The 19,177-nt window shown below is 48.0% G+C and overlaps 8 protein-coding genes across 8 annotated transcripts; 3 read left to right on the forward strand and 5 right to left on the reverse strand.

The window, feature by feature from the left end:
* Nucleotides 1-815: 815 nt before the first annotated feature.
* On the forward strand, nt 816-1,907 carry ONS95_010021 (uncharacterized protein; the record flags this gene model as incomplete). Its single annotated transcript, XM_058503587.1, has 3 exons — nt 816-1,018; nt 1,151-1,274; nt 1,329-1,907. 3 exons carry the CDS (start codon nt 816-818, stop codon nt 1,905-1,907), a joined length of 906 nt encoding a protein of 301 aa, XP_058360299.1.
* Nucleotides 1,908-2,498: 591 nt separating this feature from the next.
* Nucleotides 2,499-5,501, reverse strand: ONS95_010022 (uncharacterized protein; the record flags this gene model as incomplete). The annotated part of the gene is made up of 7 exons (XM_058503588.1): nt 2,499-2,569; nt 2,646-2,752; nt 2,807-3,664; nt 3,711-3,954; nt 4,003-4,244; nt 4,299-4,542; nt 5,048-5,501. 7 exons carry the CDS (start codon nt 5,499-5,501, stop codon nt 2,499-2,501), a joined length of 2,220 nt encoding a protein of 739 aa, XP_058360300.1.
* A 1,458-nt stretch (nt 5,502-6,959) lies between these two features.
* Nucleotides 6,960-8,063, forward strand: ONS95_010023 (uncharacterized protein; the record flags this gene model as incomplete). Its single annotated transcript, XM_058503589.1, has 1 exon — nt 6,960-8,063. One exon carries the CDS (start codon nt 6,960-6,962, stop codon nt 8,061-8,063), a length of 1,104 nt encoding a protein of 367 aa, XP_058360301.1.
* Nucleotides 8,064-8,624: 561 nt separating this feature from the next.
* ONS95_010024 (uncharacterized protein) lies at nt 8,625-10,598 on the reverse strand (the record flags this gene model as incomplete). Its single annotated transcript, XM_058503590.1, has 4 exons — nt 8,625-9,724; nt 9,824-10,137; nt 10,200-10,340; nt 10,459-10,598. 4 exons carry the CDS (start codon nt 10,596-10,598, stop codon nt 8,625-8,627), a joined length of 1,695 nt encoding a protein of 564 aa, XP_058360302.1.
* Nucleotides 10,599-11,179: 581 nt separating this feature from the next.
* ONS95_010025 (uncharacterized protein) lies at nt 11,180-13,809 on the forward strand. Its single transcript, XM_058503591.1, has one exon. It carries the CDS (start codon nt 11,860-11,862, stop codon nt 12,922-12,924), a length of 1,065 nt encoding a protein of 354 aa, XP_058360303.1. The 5' UTR covers nt 11,180-11,859; the 3' UTR covers nt 12,925-13,809.
* ONS95_010026 (uncharacterized protein) lies at nt 13,546-15,220 on the reverse strand (the record flags this gene model as incomplete). The annotated part of the gene is made up of 6 exons (XM_058503592.1): nt 13,546-13,809; nt 13,872-13,908; nt 13,971-13,988; nt 14,051-14,364; nt 14,416-14,536; nt 14,586-15,220. The coding sequence occupies 6 exons, from the start codon at nt 15,218-15,220 to the stop codon at nt 13,546-13,548; spliced, it is 1,389 nt and encodes a 462-aa protein (XP_058360304.1).
* A 1,832-nt stretch (nt 15,221-17,052) lies between these two features.
* ONS95_010027 (uncharacterized protein) lies at nt 17,053-17,800 on the reverse strand (the record flags this gene model as incomplete). Its single annotated transcript, XM_058503593.1, has 2 exons — nt 17,053-17,138; nt 17,197-17,800. The coding sequence occupies 2 exons, from the start codon at nt 17,798-17,800 to the stop codon at nt 17,053-17,055; spliced, it is 690 nt and encodes a 229-aa protein (XP_058360305.1).
* Nucleotides 17,801-17,924: 124 nt separating this feature from the next.
* ONS95_010028 (uncharacterized protein) lies at nt 17,925-18,269 on the reverse strand (the record flags this gene model as incomplete). The annotated part of the gene is made up of 1 exon (XM_058503594.1): nt 17,925-18,269. One exon carries the CDS (start codon nt 18,267-18,269, stop codon nt 17,925-17,927), a length of 345 nt encoding a protein of 114 aa, XP_058360306.1.
* Nucleotides 18,270-19,177: the final 908 nt, after the last annotated feature.

The raw sequence follows: 19,177 nt of genomic DNA on the forward strand, positions 1-19,177 counted from the left end.
AACGAGGATCCTCTGAACTGGAAGTGTAAACAATTTACCACACTCATTTCGGGCACGTACATCCCTACACATGCGTCCCGATCTCATGAAACATCCGGCTTACTCGTTCAGATCCTCTCACCAACCTTCGCGTGCCTGGTCATATCTCGGTCAAGGGCCGCAAAGAAATCTTGGAGTCGAAGTTCGCAAGCTTGAGCATTCAGTTGCCAGGGGGAGAGGCAAAGCATTCTTTGATCATTTGGTGGATCTATATGGAGCATGAAATCACGACTTAATCAGCTTCAATCGTTGAGCCGCGCTTGAAACGGTCAAAGCAGCCCGCGAAAAGTCCCGCAGTAGTATCAGTGAGCTACGCTTATCAACAGCATGGAGCAAAAAATAAGACATGCAACTCTAGCAACAACTGTTCCCAGCCGCGTCGAATAGTTCCAGATCAGGCTTTCCAAGACTGTCCTACAAGAGTGATGGAGAACCAACTGAGTTAAGCAGGTACATGTCCTCACTGGCCAAGGAGAACATGTGATGAAAGAGGCGGAATACCTTTGGCGGTCAGTCGTGCTCTTTGTTCCAAGACACGCATGTTCCAGAAGCTGCAGACTCTGAAATCTTTTGTTTTCCATAAACCAAAGTCCAGCCTCCTTCAAGATCCATTTTCTTGTCCTCAGTTTCCTTTTCGTTGGCGTCGTCGAACTTTTATGGCGACGGCCCAACTTCTCGCTTCTTAACTGGGCCCCCGCGAATATCAACTCCCAACTTTCCTCTCAGAAGCGGAGCACATCAGCAAAATAACATCTCCGTACTTGAGCCACGCTTAAATGGACGAGTGTGAGCAGCAAGTTCTCCACGAACAACGACAAGCAGACAAACGACGCGCATACATGATGACCAGTAATTCCACGCCAACGTCGTCACAGCGCTCACCAACTTCTCCCTCTCCTTCAACATCCGCAACCACCATCGCAACTCCAACCACGCCTTCACCGTTGGAATCGCTCAACCCAATGATTGCTCTTCAGTCGTAAGTCATTCCCAGTGTATTCTCAGGTATTTCGCGTTTGTAACTGCTTCGGCACGTTTGACGTCATGGCTTTGGACCCCAATGTCAACAAACCACTACCACGTAGACAAAAAACTGCTAACCCGCCCTCAGGTCTCTCATCTCAGGCAAATTCTCTGATTTGACCATCATACATGGTACCAGGAAATGGCAAGCTCACAAGGTCGTCGTCTGCTCGCAATCTGCCGTTCTTGAATCCATGATTGAGAAGCTCGAGGTGAATTGCCAATCCACCGCACCTTCCCTCAGACGCGAAGCTGACCAGCATCAGGACTCTAAATCCCTCAATATTTCAACGTATGACCACGAAGCCACAGTGCTCATGATAGAATATCTGTACACCTCAACCTATACAACAACAGTCACTGACATCGCACCATCCTTCTCCCTCCCACAACACGTCGCAGTCTTCGACCTCGCATGCTCTCTCTCAATCACCGGCCTGAAGTCGCTCGCGCTGCAAAAGTACTGCTACACGCTCAAGAACCTCATCTCCAACCTCTCCGTCTACTTCACATCCGTCCGTATCATCTACAAGCTCCCCAACAACCCCGTACACGCCGAGCTACGCCTGGCCGTCGTCGAAACAGCTGTCTTGGAAATGCGCAATCTTTTGGTAGAGGGTAGTGAGCAGAGAAGAGATTTTCTGGAGCTTACGAGCAATGTGCCGCAGTTCCAAGCAGATATTTATGCATACTTTCTGTGCAATGGTCCTGGACCTGAGGTGCAGGTCGTTAGTGCTCCGCAAGAGCTTTGTCAGGATTGTGGTGCTAGAGAGGAGGGTGATGGGTATAAAGTTACGACTGAGTGCAAGGGATGTGGTGAAGAAAGAACTCTCGAGTTTCTTTAAGCCTTGGATTCATCCTCGAGCTGGTGTTGGAAGCCTGGTGTTGGTGATTGAGCTCTCTTGAGCTTTCTCTGTATTCTCTTCACTCTCTGACCCCGTCGGTGTGTTTGTTGGACTACGATTCCTCGCATAGCAAGGGAGTTGATGCTTGTTTCCTGATCATATTTGAAGTTACTCCGTAGATTAAGCATGACTTGGCGGTCACATTGAATTAAAAGACCTGCTTTTTCTGCTTTTTCTGCTTTGACGTTGACTTGAGCTTTTCTCCCCCTAAATTAGCGGTCATTCATGCTCAACCCTCTTAGCAACCCACTGTGCATGAGACTTTCAACCAGGGCAAGATAAGTCTCCTATCAATATCAATTGCCACCTCATATGGTAATTTGAGATTGCTGTTGCCTGTCTACCATTTCCACCTGTTGGAAGTATATCTGGATCTGGAAAGATGGGTTTTTGGTTAAGTATTTAGTTATTGCTTGTGGGAGAGTAGTCAGGCCAAACAGTCTTCTGGTAGGATGCAGCATGCCCAAGGCCATAAAATGCTTCATTATACTTTTACGTCCTCCAAGTTTTTTAATTATATAATACACATTCCTAAAACTGAGGATACAGCTGCTGCGAGTAATCAAAGCCGCCCATCTGATCTAAGCCAGTGGTCGGGTATTCTGTGATGAGATAGTCAGCACGCGGCAATATTATACGATTAAGGGCAAGAGTGAAGATATAGATGGGTGATCTTACCCCAGAATATCGAGTCAAACAGATCCATCGGTGACATATGCATCGTCTGGTCTGCGATCTGCGCGTCCGACATACCGACCGGTACCATCTGCTGTGTGTAATCCAGCCTATCAATCATTAGCATTATCCTGTGAGGGATGAGATATGAACGCGGAACATACGGAGGCATCATCCCATTCTGCATGGATGCCATGGCAATCGCCGCATTCTGCTGCTCAAACTGCGAGGGATCCTGATCCTGAACCTGCATTCCTTGCCCCCTCTCTTTCGACGATTTCCCGCCCTCCACAACCCACCCATGGTCGTATATATTCTGCAGCGCAACTAATGCCCTTGACAGCGGCCCACTCAACTCTATATCCCGATCTGACTTTGGGACATCGGGTGACGTCTGTTCTTTCGCGGCGGTGACTGAGAGCGCTGATATGAGGTTGCCTTGTAATTGGCGCACTTCCGGATCTGTTTTAGTTTCGCCGAGGATGCCGAGCAGAACAGCGGATGAGAGGCCGTGGTAGGTGAATGCCCAGGAACGAGTTGGAATGACGCTTAGTGAGTGCATCTTTAGGTACATGCGCACTGTCTCTGTGAGGTTCGCTTTGCACTTGTCCGCCAGGATAGCTTTCTGCGTAGCGTCCATCCCAGGATTTTCCCCTCTGCGAAGAGCTGGACGACAGAATACTGAGACAACGAATGAGGTGTGCAGCCTTACGGCGAAGTGCTGCAAGCGATCTTGTAATGTCTTGCATTGCTCGGTGGAACGGAGACGTGGAACGACTTGTTGTCGAATATTCTCGACTTCAGCAGAGCTGGCCATGATTTGGTCGAAGCTTGGGGAGGAGTTAGAGTCATTTTTGACAGACTGGAGGATATTGAAGCAGAGCGTGTACATGGCTTCGGTGTAGGAGAAGCCTTCTGTTAAAGCGCTTGGGCTAAGTGGCGATTGGCAGCGGGTCATGATAGCGATGGGTGATCGGTCGAATGAGAGGGAGAGGAGACTGTCTTGCCAGAGGATGGTCCACCTTTAAACAATTAGACATTTTAGATGATCGCTGGGGCCGTACTTACCAGAGTTTTCGCCGCGGGAGATCACTTCCAGCTGGAATAGGAGCATGCTGTGCGCCTTCATTTGGAGCACGGTGAAGTCCCAGTGCCTGAGCGAGTCTGCACGTGAGACCCATCAAAGCCCACGACGCCTCGGCTTTCATGTCATTTGAAAGCACAAATCCCAAAATTATGAGTGCCTGGATTGATTCCAGCGAAGGTCGAATCAGGTAATTCGAAAGTCGTAAGCAATGAAATGAAGAATGGACTGAGAATTGGTTAGACGTTAAAATGCTAGTACCTAGGTTTTACCTACCATAATTCTGTGTGATAGCAACGCGTTTATGATATGGATGTTCTGAATAATTAGTGGCGACGGCGAGGACAGCGAAAAGCATTCCCAGCCATGCTGAAGATACACCTTTGCTGCCATTGGCAGGGTGTTTTGACGATGCACTTCGATCTTCGAGGTACATGCAGAGCTTGGACTCGAAATCTTCGATGTCGACTAATAAACCCCAGAACGGCTGCACGATTTGTTTATATATTTGGAAAGTCCTTCGCACCGTTAGGAAACATGATATGAATGATATGAAGAGCGATGGAACTTACTTCAGTACATCTCTATCTGAAGGCAGAGCGGCGGCGATATCGAGACGTATTTTGTCCATGTGCTCTCTTGACATGAAAGGGTAGGATGCCGACGATATCTGCAGCCCTAGTATGGGCATGATATCTTTCCGTATAACATCTTGTTCACCGTCTGCTAGTGCTTCCCCAGCCTGAGCTTCCTCACTAAGGAAGGCTGCGATACTATTCTGGCCCAGATATCGGGATTCATTGGGGTCCTCCTCATCTATGCGAGTTAGCTTGAACTGTGTCGGGATGCCTCGGAATGTTGACTTGATGCATGAACTAGTCTTCGGAACCCCGAGAGCACTGAAGAAGCAACACAGGAATGTTTATGAGCGACCATAGGAAGCGTGAGTCTGGACTGTTAACTCGAGCTGCTCCGAAGGTGTGCTGAGCCATGACGCCTTGTCATGGAACACTTGAGGCCCGCAACATCAAAAAGTGCCTGGAATAACTGGCATTTCTGGTGATATGTGAGGAACAGAAGCCACATTCAGGAGAACAAGTACACCAAGAGCATTCGTACTAATGCTAGGTGCATGAGTACTGACGGATTGTGGATAGCAAAGTATACGGACAGTATCGCTCCTGCTCACCAGTAGAAGTGGCAAATTTCAAAAAATGACAACATCTGCAACGGCGAGTTGCCCGAAGCCAAATTACGACAAACAATATGCAGTCTTCAATGCTCTGTGCAATACTAAATCATAATTTGGCGAATAGCTTACCAGTTGTCCTGGGCCATCTATCATCCTCTTTCTTCAACGACCCCTCGCTGCCCGGTGACCGAGCTCTCTTGATTCCCGCGACAGACCCCGGCGAACCTTTTGAAGCATTTTGCTTTGGGTTGTACGAGCAAAGATTTGCGTGATCTCTCTTTACACAATTCTCGCATGGCTGCTTGTTGTCACACTTCACCTTGCGCTGGCGGCATGGCCAGCACGCAGTCCCGTATCGGACCTTGCGGTGAGAGTGGATTATTCGGTTGGCTTCATCGGGGGTCAAATCGAGTGGTGGGTCCTGAACGGCCTCACTCATGGTGCAACAGGAGGAAGAGTAATTGAATCCGAAGCGTTCGAAGGGTGGTGTTAACGACGTTGAGCTCTCGGAGAAGTGTCGGTGGTGTCGGGGTTGATGAGGCTGGGTATCCTCAATTACACGGACGAGCTCGAGAATGGGCATACTTTAGGAGCTAGCGGGGCTGCACGTGATAAGGTTATAGATGAGAGCGGGGCTGATGAATATGAGCTGTCGATTCTGAGTCGGCGTCCCATCAATGGGTCTCGAGATCAGAACATCATCGGGATTTCAACAATATGGCTTCAAAGGAGTCGAGAGCAACAAGGCGAATGCAGAGGGTTTCACGACATGCGGCTTAGTATATAACCGTCCACCGTTGTCAGCCCAACTGCAGCCAATCCATCGCTCCCACTGGCCAAATGGCCAGATACTCCCCGTCGCCAATTGAGGGGTACGCGGTTCTGGTGTCACGTTCTTGGCCCAGCTTACCTACCTAAGGTAGGTGTTTTCTGTGAGACTTATCTCGGAGTCAAGGATACATGCTTCCGGGCGTCTTGAATCCATGTTTATGCCCCAGAGTTTATTGAATGATTCTTACCCCGCAAAACCTGGGGTACATCTAATTATATTTGATACTCCGCAATTAGGTCCGGATAGGGCCGGGATTTGATTATTTAGTTCGGTCAGGAACAGTACTTAGTCTCGGCAGACCGTATACATCCCGTCCTGTATCAAAATATACTTTCCCCCTCATTCAGGCGAGTCATCATAGTGGTCTTAAAGTTTGCATCACGTGATATTACCGGAAATCCTCCCCACGTTGGTTTACCCCGTACCTTATCAACCAATCCGGCAATACTTAGTCGGCATACACGTACGTCCATTTCATCAAAGCGCTGTAAGTTTGCTGCCCCTCAGGGTGCCAGGTAGGTATAACAAAACATAATGCATCCTCCCTTACCTTGCTAGGTATTGCGAGCACTGTTGCTTTGTTCATGAAAGCTTCGCTGCAAGGCCAACTAGAATGGTAGCGGTAAGTGGGGGCTTTGAAGAACAGCTCAGTATGAATATGGCGGCGGTTTCATGGGTTTCATGGCTCATTTACCTTCAGCCAAATTGCGCTTACGGCTGATGTTGACTATATGGCACGTGACCACCTCCACCTCCTCGTAAGGTAGGTAAGGTACACACCCAAGTACGAAGAAAGATCGGTGATTTTGCTATCAGAGACTGGAGCCCCGGCTCCAAAAGAATGGTACGAACATAATCCTGAACTCGGGAAGCATGATTCCCGGGACATAGGGCAAGATCTATTCCAAGTCACTTTCGTTCTTCCTTGACATATTTGCACATTCACGGCGGGTGCCTTACTCTGCAAACTCATTGATCCATGAGTAATATTTTCTATACTCAGCTCATGATTCTGACAACTCACTACAGGTTAGATCTTCTAATCTTATCCTGCGGTACTTAAGGAATCTCTCTTTCTCTCTCTTCTTTTTCATTCATTGCCGCAGGAGCGCACCGGATTCCACAATTGCGGTCCAACATCTTGATCACCGCTCTTCCACGACACATTCCTCCGCTCTCCAATCTATTCTCACGTACCAACGGCACAAAATGGCATCGCCAATGTTATCACGCCAGGACAAGAATAAAGACAAGGACAAGGTCACGGACAAGAAAATCAAAACCAAGTCCTCCTCGAAGCCAGCGCTGATATCTTCCAAGTTCTCATCGCGCAAGCACGATTCCTCCAACAAAGACGACAAGACGACGTCCTCATCATCATCAAAACCCAAGAAGCCTCAATCCGAGCTTTCAAGCAGTAACACATCAAGATCACCAGCCTTGCTAAGCTCCAAGGTCCGTGACGAGTCGAAGAAAACTGACAGTAAGATTGCTAGCTCTTTAATTCTTCCGTCATCCAACTTCCGTGACCGATCTAAGCTTCTCGACTCGAGATTCTTCAGAGACAAGTCTACAACCCCAAACAAGCTGCCAGATGCATCCAAGCTGCACAAAAGCGAGTACGCCTCAGAACCGTCCTTGCCCGAGACAAGGATACCACAATCGATCAACTCCTCCCAAATCGCAAACAAATACAGCAAGTCATCAATACGATATGCACCGACGAAACCATGCAAACTTGCCACCGAAATCAAAGTCGACAGCGAATCCGATGACGAAATCAAGATTGAATCCAAAGCCCCTTCACACATCAAAAGCGTCCTCACTTCCCCGGCAGACCTCAAAATGGCCAGTCGCCAACTCAAACTTTCCGCCCTCCTACCCTCCGAACGCGCTGCCCAAGAAACCTGGGCCCAATCCATAATCCGCAAAGTCGGCAACTGTCCCCAAAAGTTTGCATGGCAACGTATCGACCTTCCCACAAGCAAAGGCTACCAATGTGCTGGCGGCGCGCATTTCATCAGCGACGAGCTGATTGCAGAAGGCAAATGTGGGATAATGCGTACGCAACAGAGAGATCCGGAGAAGTTGTGGGGCCCGTATTATCCTGATCCGAAGAATCCGAGGAAGTTTGAGTATTATGATTTGGAGAAGAAACCAAGTTATGTTTTGCCGGATGGATGGCTGACGGATCCGAGTGATCCGGGGGATGAGGACTTTTGGACGAGGGAAGATGGGAGTTTGTTCAGGAGTAAGTTTGTCCTTCATCCGAGTACGCTTTGGTGTGCGATTAAGTACCATGAGGAGCCTTAGACGGTGTTGGGTAATGTTTCGGAGGGGAGAGCCTCGTAGTTCTGCGAAGTGCTTGTGAGGAGTTGACGAGGAGTTCTTGGCTGCAGACACCGCGTGGCTTTTCAAAGTTCCCAGTGATAATCATGTATATTCGTATTTATATTGTCTTGGCATCATAGCCGAAAAGACAATTGGGCTGCATAGTGCTTTTATGAAATGGCAAGAATCTACAGTACGCTTCGCATCCAAACCCTGCATTAATCTACATTTTATCTATTGCCATATCCGTCGAATAAAGTTGATATCAGCCCCATGCAATTAATTCCTTTACTACACAAGAATGCTTAGGTGGGTGTCATTTGTGATAGCACACTAAAACTCGGAGTGTACAAGACTAAATGAGATGTCAAGAAGCCCAATCGTATATACAGGTGATTCCTGTGTAAAATTTGATAAGTATGGAACATGCGATCAATTTCCCAGCGTACTTTATGAGAATCAGTGAGAATTTTGACAAGAAATTGCGGTCAAAGGCGGAATAACCAGACCCTTCACCTAGCACCAGAGAGATAGGACACGATTTCACACTTTTTCAGGTTCCGTGGTCGCCTCCTTTGTCTTTGTTGCTTTCATCCCATACTCAGTCGCGAGTTCGGTCCTGAGTTTGATTTCCTTCTCAATAAACACGAGCAAGAACGAAAATGCAGAGATTGCAATCGCGACTTGCCACACCACTTTCAAGCTGCCCACATACACGCCAATAATCTCTTCGCGAACAGCAGGCTCAAATGAATTGATGAAGTCTCGCGTGCCATGACCATACGCTTGCCCATGTGAAAATTGAGACCGAATAGCCGGATCGGTAATCGCCTTCGCGGATTTATTGAACTGATTGTTGAAAATGACTGCTGGGATTGTCACGCCCCAAACCGCGCCAAAGCTTCGAGTGAATGCAAAGGTTGCTGTAGATGAAGCTGCAAGCTCTTCTGGCAGTCCAGCTTGAATTGCGGGAAGGGCGCTGCTCACCAGGAGTCCCTGGCCGGCTGCTATAATTGTTTGATAGATGACCCACTCTGCAGTGCTCGACTTGGCATCAAGGAGTGTATTGAGTCCGAAGCCAAGTGTCATAAGGGCAAATCCAATGTGGTGGAGCGGCCTGTATCTGCCGAATTTCGAGATCAAGACCCCACCCAAAGCTGCAAAAGGAAGAACGACAAGAAAGGTCGCTAAAATCTGGACACCTGATCGATAGGGTGAGGACAGGAGCACAGCTTGAAAGTATACGGGAAAGAAGTATATCACCCAGATCGCAGTGATGGTCTGGAGGAAGACGAGAATGTATGCTGTGACGGTAGTGCGATTCGAAAACAAACTAGGAGGTACAGTCGGCTCGAGGCAGAATTTGGAGGATTCATAAGACTGAAAGGCTATGAGCCCAATGAGCCCGAGAGTAAGAGGGACAATGATACGCGATGACGACCAGGGTGCCTTGGTACCTGCGTCCGTAAGAGCGATGAGAATGGCAATTAGTGCGGGGATGAGAACTGCATTTCCTGGCCAGTCGATTCGTTTCATTTTCTGTACGAAAGTCGATTCTTTCGTGTATTGGACTTGCAGAAATGCGAATAGAAGAAGCAAGGACCCGCCTCCGATGGGCAAACTCATATAAAATATCCATCTCCCTACGAAGGTCAAGAAGTCAGCTTGATTCATGTACAAACTTTTCCGGGGAAGGTTGTGGACTTTGGAAAGTCACAACATGGTATAGCTCAGCAACTTACAGATCGTTTTCTCAACTATGAGCCCTCCAAGAAATGGCCCAACTGATGATCCAACTGTGAACGTTGAAATAACGATGCCCAGAAACTTGCCTCGCTCGCGCAGAGGGACCAGATCGCAGATGATCAGCTCGATGAGAACGTTGACTCCTCCGCCACCGATACCTTGTATGCTTCGACCTGCAATTAGCATCGCGCTGCTTGACGCTCCCCCGCAAATTCCACTTCCAACGATAAAAACGGCCACGCTGAAAATCATGAGCCATCGCCTGCCAAAAATGTCGGCGACTTGTCCGAAAAGAGGTTGAAAGATCATGCTGTGATATTTTGTGTTAGGTCAGGCTTACACGACAACGGAGGACTCGGAGAAGTTTCTTACCTTGTGAGGAAGAAAGAGTTCACAAGCCAAGCGTAGTCCTCGCCTATATTCAGGCGTTCAGAGATCGTTGGTAGTGCCGTGGATATTACTGTTGCTTCAATTGCTGACAGCAATCCTGTGATAGACAGAGCTGCAAAAACCCTACATGCAAAAACAAGTCAGTTTGTGTATCGAACACTCCAGGAGTGAGCAGATGTATGTGTCCAAGTTTGAGGTCAATCAGAGAAAATTGTAGGAAGTAATTTTATCCTTGACCTACATCCAAAATCTCCAATTTCGTGCAACTGGAGCTGGAACCGGAACGGCGGTCTCGTATTCTTCAGAACCACCTGCCTCAGAGAGGCTTCCGACGACAGTATTGACATCGCCTTTTGTACCTGTATTGTCAAAAGTTGACATGTTTCGGATGGAAAATGAAATGAAGATATTTACAGCTCGGTGAAAAGGACTGGAGGGGAATTGGTTCAGCAGAAAGAGAGTACTTGAGGGCAAAAGGACTGAATTAAAGAAAAACAGAGATGAGAAATTACGAGCCCATATCGGCCCTTACTGCTGAACGCCGGCGAAGCGAAACATTGCCTGATTGAAGATGGCATTGTCACATTCCTTGGCTCCTGGCACGGCTTGCTGCTCCAGGGATGGGGCTTGGCTTCGACCAACAGTGTACAATCAGATATTTGTCTCTGTTTGAGGATACTGGATGTGCTTCCATACCATGTTCTGACAGGTGACGATGGGGAAGAGGCACAGAAAGAAAGGAGGTGGAATTCCTCAAGATCGACGAAGGCCGACTTCCTTACAAAGCGAACACCGAGTTTCAGCCATGCCTGTTAGAATCTGTGAAACATTCGCTAATTACGCACCACACTGTCGCTTAATGTGTAAATTGTCAATAAGGCAACGCCATATTTCATTGCTCCCACAAGCGAATAGCGAGTCACGTTTTACTGTGCCGTCTGAACGTCAGCTCAACGTACTGTCGTCAAGCAGCAGCCTGGTTGGAGGTGTCCTTAGATACTGCACCTCACTTCCTCCGTGCTATTATCAAATTAGCGGCATATTCGAGCCCATGAGTTCCTGTTTTTCATGAAGCATTCCATGCCAGCAAAGTGGAAATGCTTCGCGGTTGGTATCTCATGGTCTTAATCTCTCCGCCGGCTTCCTCGATACCAGAATTCATCATACCTTTCCCTGGCTTATTGGCTCGGCCTATCACCAAAGTATCATATATTCAGAATGGGTGATGAAGTTCGACTTCGTGCGGCCTGTGACCGATGTCACTCGCAGAAGATCAGATGTCCCAGGACTAGTGGGTCAATGATATGTGGCCGCTGCATGAAAGCTCGAACACCGTGTACATTCAGGCCATTTCGGCAGAAGAAGCCCCCTGAAGAAAACGCCGATGAGGAGACAGTTGCAGCTGTGATGACCCCGCATCCCCAAGGCCGTACGCCAGAGGGAAATTCTGATATACTTGACCTTGTGGGTCAGAAAAGAAAGCGTGTGGATCAGGACATTGTTCCATCAAGTGAGTGTCTAATCGACTGTTTTTCTCCTGTCATTTGATCTAAATATCGCAGGCTCTTTATATGGTGTTGATTTAACCGATCCTCCAGTCCAGATCGTCAATGTTGACAGTGACCTTCTTGGTCTTGACTGGATGACGACCCCATTTCCCACAGAAGACTTTGCTTTAGATAATACCTTTAACAGCTTCGTCTTTGGCAGTCCCATCCAGTGTCCTCCTATCGACTTCAACATACCGGTCCCTGAAGATCTGAACGTTTTGGCAGCTACGAACGAAGTGCAATGTCGGAGAAACGCCAACCTTGATGGTTCTCTCCTAGGGATCTCCAATCTCCCACCTAGTGAAAGCGTGTCCCGGCCAAAGACTAGTAGCAGCTCACGTGGTAATATCCAATATGCCTGGCCGTATGGGGTAAAATATCCAGAGCCAGATTCGGCTAGAAGCTTCGTAAGGAAGCTCTCGCAGCTCAACGTCGACCTCTCGGATCACAAAGCCACGCTACCACCACTCTCAATACATGATGATCTGGCACCAGATCTTGATGTTGCGTGCTCGCAAAGCGATGGATATGTTCTGGAAGACACCTTCAGATTGACGCAAAGCTTGATCGAGATTTATCCCGGGTTTCTGCATGTATTCGTCAACCCAACGCCATCCACTCAATCCACCACACCAGACTCCAACTGCTCAAGCAATGATATCTCCGAGAATAATAGACGAAGTTCTTCTTCAGGCACAGCCTCATCCACTACATCGTCGAATGCGAAGCAGCCGTTGGACCATGCTTCCATCTTACTTCTGATATCTTGCCATCTCCGAGTGGTGGAAATCTACGACACGCTGTTCAAGCACATGGATGTCTGTGTCAGCCAGAGAGGAATGGCCAAAAACGCCAGGCAAGCAGCAATATCAGCACCCACACTCTCTATCGGCAGTTACACCCCTCCACCATCTTCAGCAGTACCGATGCAGATGCTCCTCCTCGTCCAGTTTGCCTCTCAGCTCTGCAGTTATGCAATCGACCTGGCATCAGAGATTCCCTGCCCGCAAGACGCCCCAAACTCTTCACAGCAGATAGACTCGACGTTGAAGTTGACTAAAGCTGCTGCTGAAAACGTCAAAGATCGGGCGAGCTACATGTCACAAAGACTTAGCGATCTACGAGCAGGATTGTTGAACTTGGGGCTCCTTGCTTGAACGAACTGAAAATCGAGGATAACCTTGGAATCATATTTTGCAGATTCTGAGCAAGGGAGGGTGGACAATGATACCAGAATGCGCGTGCTCAACATTTACAATGCAATAAATCTCTAGCAAAAGACATCCCTCCAACTATTCATGAGAGTAATGAACACTCCGGACCAAGGCAGACTCGGTCGATTTGGAAGACTATACTCGCCCCCAGAGTTCTAGCACTGAGTCGCAAAGGCTAAAGCTGTCGTCGAGAGTGTAGTGATATTCTAGACTGCAGTCTTGCGCATCATCGGTTTTCCTGCCTATTATTCACACTCCCTAGAAACTTGTCTAAATTGTCTGAGACAGAAAATCCAAATCAACATCCTTACTTTCCTGCTGATTTGTGGCAGTCTGGTTTAAATATTTCATGAGAAAGTTGAAGTCTGCATGCATAATGGACTGGAAAATACACAGCATCTGTATGAGACAATAGACTATGCATGCCGCCAACCATTTTCTGCCAACACGGGTAAGAACTGTTCGATGGTTCAGACCACTAGACCATCTGACTCCTTCCACAATCCCTCCGCTGTCTCCCTACATCCACACGAAAGCCCCCCAGTAGTCTTCTCAACAACCAAATCAACCTTGAACAACATACTGCTTCTCCTTCTTGAACTGCGAGACAGTGGAGTTCGTCAAATTGAGGGTATCCATGATGATCTGCGGCGGGGTAAGTCCAACCCATTGCCCGACGGAGATATCGGAGAAATGATCCGCCTGGAGAACCTCGATGAACACAACATCGTCGGAGCCAATGTTTTCGACATAGTGCGTCATGTCTTTTGGGATGTACCCGCAGTCGCCGGCGTGGTAATTGAAGGTGCGAGCATTGCCTTGGGTGGCCTAGAATGGGAATTAGCTTTGATTTACCGGTTCTTATTGAAAGACCTGGAGAAAAGACGTACGTAGATTCCAATTCTCGCGTCGCCTGAAATGAAGAAACTGGAAAACGTCAGTACTGATCCCCACAAGAGTTAAGTCAAACCTGGCATCGGGGAACATACTTCCACTCATCAGAGGTTCTAATCAATAAAGTCAGCTTCTTGACCAAAACGCCAAGGGTAGATTTCCTGAGTATGCTTACGTGTGCCAGTGAATTTCTCTGATTGCTCCAGGCTTGATCGTAACAATAGCTGCCGAGAACTTGCTGGCTATGGGAAATGTCTTAGGATCAATAATCTTCACACTTCCACCAGCCGTCGTAATCGTAGGATCCGCTTTCGAAAGATGGTAACTGTACGATTGTTCAATGGGTAGGACACCAGCTGAGCCGACAATGTTCTGTTCCGCAATGTCTTTTGGTGCAGGTGTGCCTGGAAATATGAACAGTTCACCGCTTGGGATGTTGTCCCAAGCGGACAGGGGAAGACCTCCAAAGTTCTTAGATAAGACCGATTTCTAGATTGTGTCAGAATATAGAGTATAGTGATTTTTATGGGGAAGTCTCACCGGTTTGAGAGCAAAGGTCTCGGAAATGAGGAAAGTGCTGTCTTCAGAAAAGCTTCCATCATCGAAGACAAGTAGGAATTCCACACCACCATCTAAAGCTTGGAGAGAATGAGGAACGCCACTTGAATACTTTTAGCAAATTTCAGCTGAGGGTAGCAATCCTGACTTACGCCGGAAAGAACCAAACATCACCAGCACTCAAATCATCCACAAACGTCTGGCCATCCTCCGTTACAGCCTGAATTCTCACACTCCCGTTAAGAACATACGACCACTCGGCAGCAGTGTGCCAATGCAATTCACGGTATCCACCAGGTTCCAATCGCATATCAACGCCTGCCATCTCAGTAGCCGCGGGAATGTTATCGATATTCTGTTGCCTCGACCACCCCGCACGACCAAGTCCCAGCTTGTTATGGCTCAGTCCCAGGGGCCATTCGGCATTAGCCACATTTCCGTGATCAGTTCCCGGTGGTGCAAGCTTGTCCGGGTTGAGGACGTCATACTCCGTTGTTCTCGGCCCTGGGTCAAGACCACCTTTGCTGCCGCGGATTGGCTGCGGGTTTTCGACACCGTTGAAATCGAATGAGGCTCCGATCTTGGCATCTTGAGTCTGGGCTGGAAGTAGGGAGAACAGAATGTTGTCAGTATCCTGGAATTGGACGCCGTTGGCGGGGTTGTAGCCAAGCAGTGACGTTGCAGAGGGTGCAGGTGAGGTGCCAGTTGGAGCACCTGAAACTAGATGTTCGAAAGCAGCAACAGCGAAAAGAAAGCTTGCGCCTTTGGCTCTGGGGTGAAACAACATGGTGACTGGACGGAGCTTGTTGATTTCTGTGTAAGAATGGCTAGCAGGTGGAAGAAAAATGGATGGAGATGGAGGCTTCTTGTAGAAGAATTGCTGATGGGTGAGGAGAAAGGTATCTTTTGGTAGGCATCTCGGCCCTTTATATAATGGAGGTTCACCTTATCTTCCCCGTCGAGATGAATATGTACGTTGAGATCTTGAGTCACTGTCATCTAATTCGTCCATTTCACTCAGGATATGTAGCATCACAAAGGCGCAAGCTATGCCATAATCAGTTCCCTAACCTGTTACTCGAGTCAAAAAGGAGCATTTGGTGTCTTGAAATTTGAACAAGCCTAGCGAAAAAGCCTTGGGTCTAGAAGGGTATGCTTGTTCTGAGGGCATCATATGACGGCTTAGCCCCAGTATACGCGTATACCATTTCTTTTTCACCATTGAGTCTTGTTCAGGCTCGGATGCAATATCTTACATGGACACTGTCACACCCTCCTGCCCTTTTGACATGGGTAGGACGTAGCGAATGATCCGCATGATGTATCTGAGTTAACAATCATAGATCACGTAATCAACAATCCACTTTAGTTGACGAACACACCGAGCAACTCCGAGGGAAGGTATTGCCCTACTTTTCCAAGATCGACGCTGCTTGGTTTGCAGGAAATGGTACTCGAGCTGCAGATCAGCTAAGCGATGCGAGCCTCTGGTGGAGTTGTTGTTTTGTTTCAGGAAGCGATCTCCCGCAGCTAAAAAGGCTTCTTTTTAGCAAGCTTTTGAGATGTATAGCAGCAACATGGCCAGATTCTAATGTACCTGTCAGAGACCAGGTAAGAAATGCCGGATAATTCCCGTTTACTAGCCCTACGATCCATCACGTCACTGTCCTTTTGCTAACTATGTTTTCATCATCTGGCTCGGTGTACACCCCGAGCATCCGCAGCTTCCTTGCTGAGTAAACATTTTCATACATAGTTATAGGGCATGTTGTGTTACAATAAAGAGCCCGCTGACCGCATAATGCTGATCAAAAAGCTGCCGATAGTCTCCCAACTCAGCTGAGGATGATATCGATGTCTCAGTTCCTCGTCAGCGAGCCTGTCAATAGAAGCACATCGATATCCCAGTTTGCGCGCCTAACTATTAATGATCAAATGAGGAAACATTTGCTCATCATAGCCTTCAATTTGACACACTCCGGGATGGAATTCTAATCCCCTTTCTTTTGATGTTCTTCATATCACTAGGAGCTATGGTGGTGCAGACATAAACAGGGGTACAGCTCAAGGCTTTATTCGCCCATCAAAGCTTGAATTGATCCACCACACCCCCTTTTTTTCGCCGAATCCCTGCTCTTGCAGGTGTATCTTCATTTCTCGTTAAGCACGTTGTCTGTCCACGATGACTTTGTCAGGACTTCTTTTGAGCGACTTTGCCACAATGCCCCATCAGAACTTCCCTTCTTCAAGCAGAAATCGCTGAGCCTATTCGCCATCCCTGTCCACGTCCACATGTCCGAGGCTGTATTCAATGCATCCAAGCTTAACGCTACTCGCTCCACTGCATAAAGCTGGCATTAGCGTCGGTGTACGGAAGGCTCGGATCGAAGTTCCACAATACTGGAGGGGTATCTGTGAGGCCGTTGGTAGCTGAGAAGTGATTATCCCAGGTTTCCTAAAGACACGTGGGTTGTCAGCAACCTTCTCGAAGCTGTCTTGCTTGCTTTTTTTGGTCTAGCGGGATTGAAATTTGGAGTCACCTACCCAGTCGAGTGCATCTATTGCCACCGCTTGGTCATCACAAAGAGGTTGAAGATTGCTGTCAGCTGAAGACTGGTATTATCCTGATGTCCAAAATGGCGAGAAAACTCCGAACATCGATGAGCTTTGGGAATAAATGTTCGATGGGTTATGCTGACTGGGATCTAGGAGCCTCAGCATGAATGCAGTCACCTTTACAAGGGGGTCAGCACGTGGACTTACGCGATTGCATCATGCCCGCACCATTTTCAGCCGCTGTCGCAGAAGGCCCAACACCTTGCGAGGTATTCATACCCCTTCCCATCACCGGCTCATGAGCCCTTACTTTCGCCAACGTAACTTTCAGCGCCTTCGAAGCCTTCAAAGCCTCCTTAGAAACTGCGCTCCGCTCCTCCCATATCTTGTACAACCCTTGCAAAGCATTTATCGTTTCCTCTTGCGTCCATTTGATTCGTATACTTGTGTTTGCGCGTCCTTGACTTGCAGTATTCTCAACAATACTGATCTCAACGTACAGACAGATAAGCATTGCTGCGAGCAGAAAATTGTGCGATATGAGGGAGGATGTCTTCCATCTGTGGCCGTCGAGAGGATGGCCGACGTTTATTTCGCGGTCCATGAGGATCTGGGATTGGAGGATACGCATGGAGGATTCGACGCAGGTCTTCGCAGAATATGGGTATGGATATGAGGCTGTTGTCTTCGATACTACGAAGAATTTTCGATGCAGAACGCAGCGAGCTTTTTGGAACGTCAGATCCACGGAAAACTTTCTGAGTCTGGTCGTTGGTGATCCGATAAAATGATCGTCTATAAAAGCGATCATAATCGGATCTGCTGCTTGTTGATATGCTTTGTGGAGCTTCTTGTCAAGCGCCATGACTTGTGAGTAAGAGATGGGATATGTCGATTTCGCCTGATCGACAATTTGGCCGAAGACTGTGGTGATCCTATGTTTTGAATTTGAGTACCCAATCGTCGTGGATTCGCTGTGTGGCCTCTTTGAAGGGAGAACCTTGGGCAGACATCAGACCTACATTATCAAGGATTGCTGCCCAATGAGCACTCCCCACATTATTTGCCTGGTCATCTTCCATGCTGATTCGTCCAAATAACTCCGTCGTGTGTCCCGAGCCCGTTCCAGACATAATGACTTGTTCGCCATCGCCATCTTCGGACTCTCCAAAATTAAGGATGCCGTGATCTGGAGAGCTGTTCGGCGTCACGAGCTCATGTATCGGAGCAGTTATAGCAGGCTTGAATTTCGTTGTCTGGTTCATCACCAAAATGACCATCTCTTCAAGATGCTCTATTTGAGATTGAATATCTCGAGATCCTAAACCACCTCTGCTGGCTTTGGAAACTTGCGAGGACTTTCCTCGAGCTGGAGCGTGCACATATGTGCATGTTGGAGCTTGGTTCCTCTTCACGCAGTTCCCAAAAGGTAAGTTTCTGTTGCATTTGAGCCTACGAGTGGGTTAGTAAGCATGCCTAAGGCCAGTATCGATCCGTTTTGGTCTGAGCTATTTCGACGAAGCTTTCTCGATGTAGTGAAACTTCATCATGACTGGTATTAATGAGACGTATTGGATTCATCCAGGCCAATTGTGCAATTCCAATATTGCAGGCTCCAATTGTGCTTCAGTGTGATGATTGGGAAACCCAGTTCCGATGTTTGCAAAATGTGCATGATAATTGTGGCTTGAACCTCTGCCTGCTCGCCGTTGACCCTCTTGGTTGGCCCTTTTCATCCTGGCTGGGAACATATGGAGATAAAATCATGCCCGGCATTGCCTTGAAGATCTCAAGCATAAGATATATATGCCAGTGACGGGTATCGATGGATGATCGAGAACGTCCGTTGGATGCATATATTTAAACACAGTTTTGGTGGTTGAGGCGTTTGAGAGGGAGGACGACCAAGGTGGTGGGGAGCGTACGTAAAACGACCCTCCGTCATGCTGGGAAGCGTAGACCAATCAGCTGCCATAAGAAGAACGCGTTGCCGGAGGTCTGCTTACCCATATCTGATCCTCCGCTGAATCTCCGCGACATACAGTCATCGGCACTTAGCTTGGATTTGACCATCTTGTTTCTGGGCAACCAGTTGCAAATTATGCTGTACGCCTCTGGCTGACTGATTGTACGTGTCCGTCCCAAGGCCCACTAGAGAAATGACTTGTGCCGCACAGATGATAGACTT

The sequence above is a fragment of the Cadophora gregata genome (assembly GCF_030347475.1).
Source record: "Cadophora gregata isolate MNR1 chromosome Unknown scaffold_4, whole genome shotgun sequence".
Taxonomy (NCBI): domain Eukaryota; kingdom Fungi; phylum Ascomycota; class Leotiomycetes; order Helotiales; family Ploettnerulaceae; genus Cadophora; species Cadophora gregata.

Excerpts from the sequence above, each read along its gene's own strand:
- ONS95_010025 (XM_058503591.1), top strand. The coding sequence starts at position 11,860 with ATGACGACCCCATTTCCCACAGAAGACTTTGCTTTAGATAATACCTTT.